Source organism: Myotis lucifugus, unplaced genomic scaffold, assembly GCF_000147115.1.
Source record: "Myotis lucifugus unplaced genomic scaffold, Myoluc2.0 scaffold_35, whole genome shotgun sequence".
Classification (NCBI taxonomy): Eukaryota; Metazoa; Chordata; class Mammalia; order Chiroptera; family Vespertilionidae; genus Myotis; species Myotis lucifugus.
In genome coordinates, this window is record NW_005871083.1 from 9073924 (window position 1) to 9082327 (window position 8404).

Here is an 8404-nt window from a genome sequence, read left to right on the forward strand (position 1 = left end):
CTTCAAATGCATCCTTTTAAGCATAACATACCTCTGTCTCCCTCCTCTCTTCTCGCTTCCCTAAGGGGTCTCAATTCCCACCTGCTGCCCCTGCTTTTCTCACCTGGCTCAGCAAACTGCGGGGACGCAGGCCTCTGCTAACTTCTTCCCACGTTCTGCTGAAACCCATCAGCCAGAGCTCATGTTGTTGGCCTCACCCCTAGACAAGCTGCAGTTACTCTCCTGTTTCTCGGGGTGTGGAATTCAGAGTTCTGAGGTCATTCGCAGGAGCCTGGATGGTGGGGGCATCAGGAGACACTAGGAACAGAGCTAGGGAAGCAGAAGGAATTCAAGTGAACTTGGATCCTTGCAAGATGGTTTGTTGTCACTCAGTAGCAGATAGAAGGAAGCAGGAAGCACTTGACTGCTGTGAGTTTTGTGGAAAGCGACTGAAATGGGGGCTTTGAATTGGCAGAACTTCCTCCTGGCGGGGTTTCTGTTTCTGGGCAACGCTACCCAAAGTCCCTTCCAGTCAGCATCCGGCTCGTGCACTTTTTAAAAGCAGAGGATGCTACTCTGGTGGTTTCACAGTTTTCTCACAGGGACGGGCCCAGCCCACACTGTTTCCTGCTTCATCACACAGCTTGTCCTCTGCCCAGGTTTTCTGTTGGCGCTGGGCCGCACCCCTAATCCATAAACACCCCGGGCAGGAGCCTCTGTCATCATAGAATCACCCCGTATCCCCAGCAGCCGCTATGCCTGCCCCCTTGCTGGCGCTCACGGTATCTTTTTGGAAGGAATGATGTCCCACATCCACTGCATGGTTAGTGTTAACAGCTGTGGTCTGCACTTCTCGTGGGGTTTCGTGCTCCCTGTACCCTCCAGTAACTCGAGTTCTTCCGTACCCCTCTCTGGGTTCTTTCATGAGCCCCTTAACTTCAATAGGGGTGTCTTGGTTGGTTTGTGGTTGTATTTTAACATCCTGACAGTCCTTATGAAACCAAGGGAGAGGGGTAGGTTCTTCATTCCAATGTGGGTTCCACATCCAACAATTCAAGTGTGTGCCGGGCAGAAGGATGGCCTCTCTTTGGGGGCAGGAGAGAGACCTGAGGATAAGGTGGTCACCAATAATGTTAGCCAACAGCTCGACAATGGGGGAGAGAGGTCCCAACCGTGTTCCACATCCAGCCACAGCAGGAGGCGCTATGGCTTTTCCTTTTCAAAAGCAGCAGAGCGTAGACCGGGTGGAGTCAGAAGACTTAAGTGAGACCAGAGTGCATTGTACTTTGGCCGCAGGACTTGACAGGAGTCAGGTAACCAAACAAGGCCAGGGGATGGCACAGGCTCTTGAGTGCAGGTAGGGAGACCAGGGCTTGGCTGGCCACTCAGCTGAAGAGGATGAGGACACGACAGGGAGCCAAGGGGAGCCACTGTGACAGGAGCCACATGGTGGCTGGGACTGAACCTTCAGCTGCATCCCATTGAGTCCCCCACACTGAGGCCCCAGCGTCTCACATTTCCTCGTTTTTGCACGCTTTGTGCCTCTTGCCTAGAATGTCATTCGTCACCTCATTCCCCACATGACTGACTAGTCCTCACTCACCAAGATTTATCCACATGAGAATTATGTCAAGTAGGTAATTCCCAACTTTAGATTTAAAAAGCATAAAACAGTGTGAAAAAGCAAAAATATTTCAGCCCTTTGGTTATGAGAAATATCTACGGAAATAGAAAGAAAATCTCCAAAATGAAAATAGCAGTGGAGTAAGAACAGGTCCCAGAGTCCAGCGCAGTGGGGGTGGCTTTGGGGTCAGACAGGTCCAGGTGAGTCTGGAAACACCTGTGAGCTGGGTTTTCTTGTGCAAATGGCACTGCCTCCTGGCCTCTGGTCTCCCCCCAGGAAGTGACCCGGCCTCCAGGCTGATTGAGAGGATAAAAGAAACACAGCCCTAGGGTCAGGCTACAGGATCTGTCTTCAGAAGAAGTTTCATCTAAAACCACTTTGGATTATGATGACAAGACACTTAAAAACAATCAGAGGTTCTGATCTGAATTTCCAGGCCCTGGGAGCAAACAGCTCGCTAGAGTACAGTCATAGCTGTGATCACGGTGGCCGTTGTAAGGGTGGGTACGTGTTCGAAAAGCGTTTGGACTTTATAACTTAGAGTAATAACAACATGACATTCCTTGCATTTTTTAAAATCTTTACTGGTTTTCCGTTTATATAAGGTTTCCATTGAGTGAACAATGAATAGAAAATACGTGCTTTTGTTGAGAAAAGGATCAAGGGCACAATACAGCCAGGACAGCTAGAGCCTGCCTTAGGTGGTGCTGTGCTAACTCATGTTATTTAACGTGCCCATTTCAATGGGTTATGTGTGGTTTTAGTATGAGTGTTAATTTAGGGACTAAGGAATCATGAACAACTTTCCAATTCTATTTCTGACTTAGGAGAATTTTGTTCTCCGGGCTCATAAAGTCATATACAAAAACACACACACATAAGGTTCTTAGATCTTTATTTTAGAAAATGTGGTATATACTCTCCCCTCCCGCTGCCCTCATCTGACCTGGAGGAGTTGTTCCTACATTTTCTGTGGAATGCCATCAACCATGATCCGTTTCACCACAATTTATTCCATCATTCCCACTGGTGGTCATTTACACTGTTTCCTTATGTACTTACCAAAATAGACAGTATATATTGATAAACATAATCTCATGTACTGGCACGTTAGTTTTTTCTCAGGGATAGGTTCCCAAACATGAGAGTGCTGCGTGGAAGAATATGTATATTCTTAAAGTTAAAAGACAGGGTCACAGTGATTCCCAAGGCCCTCACAGTTTACTCTAACAGCAGAGGATGAAATTAACCTCCTCTGCTTCCCAGCTGTTAGTAGATCAGATGACAACTTAGACTTATTGGACTATGGATGTTTTAGTAAATTTGTTCAGAGTCGCTCACATTCATATGCGAGTATAGTAACAGCACATCAATGGTCTTCAAAAAATTTTAAAAGCCAGTTTCGGTTGCCATTTACAATTCTAATGACATGATTTGTGATGGAGGAAAAGGAGGAACTTGTGAATCTGAAATCAAGCCTAAGATGATATCACTCTGAGTTATACAATAGATGGAGAGATCACTGAACAGTGTAATTTATAAAACTGTTAGTGTAAGTTAAGCCTTTCCATGAAAGGTTCACAAAGTCAGATTCCAAAGGGAAATGTTTCAGGCTGATGATAGTGAAACTCAAGGAAGTAGAAGTGCGTCCCCTAAACAGAATGTGCAAAAGTGTCTCTTTAAAGTGGAGGATGCACATAGAAATTTTAAAAAGCAACAAGGCATGTGACAGTTTTAAAATAAGCTTCCCTTTAAAGTCTCTGGAAGGTAACTAACATTTGTGCACTGCATACACATCCTACCATTTTTTACAAGACAATTCATAAAATATTAAGAGAAACGGGGAAACACAAATACAAGTGGTTTCTGGGTTACACATTTTGGTAAATGACATGCATTTGTGTGTAAACAGCCAGCAGAAAACGCCAGCATGATGGATGTGGATATTCTCTGTAGCCCATTTTTACCTGTGGTGCATCCTGAGTAACACAGCCCACAGCCGCCTCCTCTCACTCTTAACCTCCTCTTAATTATCTCATATTTGCATAATCATGTAAGTGATGCTTGTAGAAATGCTTCAGCAAGCCTGGAAGCAGGTTAGAACTTCACCACTGTCTCTGTTTATTAAGAGGCAGCTCATTAACAATGGCCACACCAACTTCTATATGCCAGCAAGCAGGAGAAAATGTGTTACATGCTACTTTAAAATCTGTTCCATATTTCATCTGGAATGCATACTGAGTTGTAAAAAAACACATGTGATATTTAATATGGAAAATCTTGTTTGATGTGTCCTAATTATTAGAGGAATTTCAAACTCCCAATGACCGTTAAATTCACACGGGCAGATCTAAAATATACTTTTGTGGTTTTGTGGCATAATCGCACACAACCACTCTATCCCTGGGCACTGTCTGTACATCCTTTCTGCTGCTTCCCAGACGATTTCATCCTTAAATTCATTCAAGGTTTAAATAATTCATTCAAGGTTTTAAAAAGCTCATTGTAATAGTTAAGCATGTCTATTTATAGTTGGATATTCTTGGTATGTGTTCTTCAGTTGGGTATCACATCTAACTTTCAGTACCGCTGTCCGTAGGGAACCCTATTTTGGCGTTTTTGAGCTGATGGATGGTATCTTAGTATGATTTCCCCTGCTTCCTCAGGACCTCAGGCGGTTTCTCCCCGACTGGAAGGGTTCTGGTGGGAGGGTGTTGCACAGTCCGACCTGCTGCAGGTCAGGGTTTGTCACCGATATGAACTCTGAGATGGACACTGAGTCGGGACTTCCTGCTGAAGGCCTTCCCACACTGAGAACACTCGTATGGCTTCTCCCCTGTATGGATTCGCAGGTGGAGCCTAAGAGTTGACCGCTGGCTGAATGTTTTGCCACATTCTGTACACTCGTAGGGCTTCTCCCCTGTATGAGTTCTCATATGTATAATGAGTTGTGAGTTCTGGATGAAGGATTTCCCACATTCACTGCACTCATAGCGTTTCTCTCCCGTGTGAATTTTCTGATGTATGATGAGGTTTGATTTCTTGAAAAAGGTTTTTGCACATTCATTACACTCATAGGGTCGCTCCCCTGTGTGAATTCTCTGGTGTGTAGTGAGTTCGAACTTCTGGGCAAATGTCTTGCCACACTCGCTGCACTCATAGGGCTTCTTCTCCATGTGTGCTCTCTGGTGTACAATGAGGTTTGACTGATGGGTGAAGGCTTTTCCACATTCAAGACATTCAAAGGGTTTCTCCCCAGTATGAATTCTCTGATGCTTAATGAGGTTTGCCTTATGGGAGAAGGTTTTCTTACAGACATTACACTCATACGGCTTTTCTCCAGTATGTATTCTCTTATGACTAATGAGGAGTGACTTAAAGGAAAAAGCCTTGTCACAGTAATTACAAATGAAGGGCTGCACCAAATTTCTAATTTTCTGATGTTTAAAAATGGCTTCTTTATGGCTGAAGGCTTTCCCAATTTTGTTAAATTCCGTGTATTCCATTTCAGGATGGGTTTTCTCTTGCTTTAGATAGAGAAGTGCTTTTCCAAATCCGTTATACTCATCAGCTTGCTTCCTTATATAGCTGCCACCGTTAAGTAAGTCTGAACTGTATTTCAAAGTTTTTTCATACAAGTCATATTTATAGGGCACTTGTCTTAAAGAAACAAAGTCTGTGCTCAGATTGAATGATTTTTCAAAGAGATCACTTCTTTCCTCAATTGGGGTTTGGTTCTTGCAGATTATGAATGGCCTTGCCTGCTCCTCGGGGTCACTGTGCTCCCGCTGCACCTGGTCATCAGCCTTCCACACCTCTAGAAAGAGCACAGGAAGGACACTCCGTCAGGCCTCTTGCTGTCATGTTACAGAAGGTCCCCCAAATGTCCCATCCTAGAGCTGCCTTTTTAGTTTGGGACCCGGTCTTCCAGAATTAAGTAGTCCCCAGTGCAAATCTGTCCTCCCTCTTAAACTCTGAAAGGACAAGGGGAAAAAAGACCCTGTGGCAAAAAAAAAGTGGGAACTGACAGTGAACACAAGTAGCATTGCCAGATCACACAGCGACCCACAGAGGGGTAAAGAGAAATAAAAACGCAGCAACAGGAAACACATGTGGGAAGGCTGGCGCTGCAGGGACGAAGGGGACCTTGTCCTCAGGGACACTGCACAGCTAGCACAGAGGCAAGCAAGTAGATGAAGATAGTAAAGGAAAGGACACAGGCAGACCTGAGTTTAGCAACCCACACTCTGACGCTGCGTCACTGTGGCTGGACCAGGACCTCGCCTACATGTGTCCAGGCTCTCTCCCCGCCTTCTCCCTTCCCACGGGCAGCATTGTTGTTTTGCAGAAACAATCCTACTGAGGAGCTCCCGTCTCTAAGGCAACGATGCCCACACTGAGCTGCAGCACACGGATGTGCCACAAGAACTTTAAAACATGCAAACTGCCTAGTCAGGGGCACTGACCACTTTTCCCTTAGATTGTCAACTTTAAAAATGACAACAGCCAACACAACAATAGCTGTCTGGTGTGAATGAATCAAAATTATACCCCCCTTTTCTTGTCAGTTTGGCAAAAAGTATTTTTGGTGTGCTGCAGAATTTTCTAAATTAATTTATGTGCCATGAGATGAAAAGGTTGAAAATCGCTGCTTTAAAGTAAGACTTTGCAAGTGAATGAAAAGGTTCAGAAACTCATATTTTGTAGGAAACATAAAATTGATCCAAGGACCCAAGATCCTTTTGATAGATTCAATGCTACTACTGCTTTCATCGCATTTTTTTTAAAATTTAATTTAATCCTCACCCGAGGATATGTTTTCCATTGATTTTTAGGGAGGGTGGAATGAAGAGGGAGAGACAGAGAGAAACACTGATGTGAAAGAGACGTATCGATTGGTTGCGTCCTACATGCCCCCAACCAGGGCCAGGAGCCTGCGACCAGAATCAAACCTGGGACCCTTCAGTCCACAGGCTGACGCTCTATGCACTGAGCCAAACCAGCTAGGGCTCATTGCTTTTTTTCTATTGAAGCTGTTGGAGAAAGTATTTTCATTATTATATCTTATTTTTCTCTCTCCTTTTAATATGCTTAATTTCTTCCCCAAACTAGTCTTGTCCCTATTTTTATTTGACAGGATCTTAAGGATCAGATCACCCAGCCTCCACCTAGGTCTAGCATAACCTTCACTTTCCTCTGTGCATTACTGGTCATTCCTGGCGCTTGTGCTGCGGCTGCCATCTGTGTCCAGGACAAGGATGTCACTCCTGCACTGAAAAATCTATTTCCCCTGAGGCCACTATGCCAATGGCCCTGAGCTAAAATATACAACACTCAGACATCTGGGGCAGATAGGTCATCTGTTTGCAGCTGTCTCTAAGGGTTTAGGGATTTTTGGGGAAAAAAGACTTAATATTTCAAACGTACCAACTCATTCATAATCCTTGGGATATTACTTCTAGTGGCTTCTGATTCTCCTTCCCTCCTTCCACAGCTTCGCTAGAGAGTTCTCAACTGCAGTTCTAACTTTGCTAGCCACAGCTCCGGCTGCTCCACCTTGAAAATCACATCTGGTTTGATCGCAGCTCCTAACTGCTTGGACTTTAGAACTTCAGTAGTCACTCTCAGCTGTAACATGTGAAGCTTGAGGCCAAACCACTTAGTGATTTAGAAGCTCAAACTTCTGGTAACTGAGAAAGAACATAAGCGCCCCTAGGTAAACAGTGACGCCTGGAAGCTGTCCTTACCCACTGACAGTAGGTTGCTGTAGTTCTCCAGCATCACATCCATGTACAGGATCCTCTGCGATGGGTCCAGCTGTTCCCACTCCTCCTGGGTGAAGTCCACAGTCACATCCGTGAATGAGACTGACTCCTGAAATGGCATATTGCTATTCATTCTGGAATGGCGAGCGTTTGGTGATACAGAAAGGACATGTGGAGAGTTATTCTTACCACACTGCTGTGAGGGTCATTCGCCAGGGAAATTTACATGACACCAACCCAGCATCTTCACTACCTTTTGTGAGAAAGTGTGTTTATAGAGGTTCGAGCACTCAGTCCCCTATCTCTGGCACTGTCTCAGGCACAGGCACCTACGATGATGAAACCCCTAGCATTCTCTAACCATCAGTGCGCAGCAGTGACGGGCACCAGTGCAGGATGGTGCTCACACAGGCACTGTTCTTATGGTATCAAACTAGACAATATTAAAGAGTAGATTAGACTTTCTGTGATACTATCTATAAGAAATACATCTGGTCTTTGTCCACAGTTCCTGGCTCACAGCTCTCCAAGCCCCTAGATCAGTGATGGTGAATCTTTTGAAATTGGCGTGTCAGCATTTTGAAAAACCCTAACTTAACTCTGGTGCTGTGTCACATATAGAAATTTTTTGATATTTGCAACCATAGTAAAACAAAGATTTATATTTTTGATGTTTATTTTATATATTTAAATGCCATTTAACAAAGAAAAATCAACAAAAAAAATGAGTTCGTGTGTCACCTCTGACACGCGTGTCATAGGTTCGCCATCACTGCCCTACATTAACCTAAGAATTGAGACTGATAAAGGTTTGGTATATTAGTGAGGTGACTTCCGGAAATGGCATAAGGACAGGGGCTGGTCACCATCAGACCTGACCATGTGATTAGAGGGTGGAACTTCCAGCCCACGCTGACCTCTGGTGGAGGAGAGGGTTTGGAGGGTGCCAAACGCCATGGTAAATGAGGTTACCAATCACCATAATGTAATAACGGCTGCATAGAAACCCAAAGGACGGGGTTCCCAGAAACACCTA

General features: G+C 44.7%; 1 protein-coding gene across 2 annotated transcripts; it reads right to left on the reverse strand.

The window, feature by feature from the left end:
- Positions 1–2481: 2481 nt before the first annotated feature.
- Positions 2482–7974, reverse strand: ZFP1 (ZFP1 zinc finger protein). 2 transcript variants are annotated; one of them, XM_014454354.2, is made up of 3 exons: positions 7558–7974; positions 7351–7477; positions 4162–5420 (listed from the first exon to the last, which is right to left on the reverse strand). In XM_014454354.2, the coding sequence occupies exons 2-3, from the start codon at positions 7391–7393 to the stop codon at positions 4342–4344; spliced, it is 1122 nt and encodes a 373-aa protein (XP_014309840.1). In that variant the 5' UTR covers positions 7394–7477; positions 7558–7974; the 3' UTR covers positions 4162–4341. The 2 variants fall into 2 exon arrangements, with proteins under 2 accessions (XP_006087140.1, XP_014309840.1); XM_006087078.3 differs by having other exon boundaries at positions 2482–5420; positions 7351–7974.
- Positions 7975–8404: the final 430 nt, after the last annotated feature.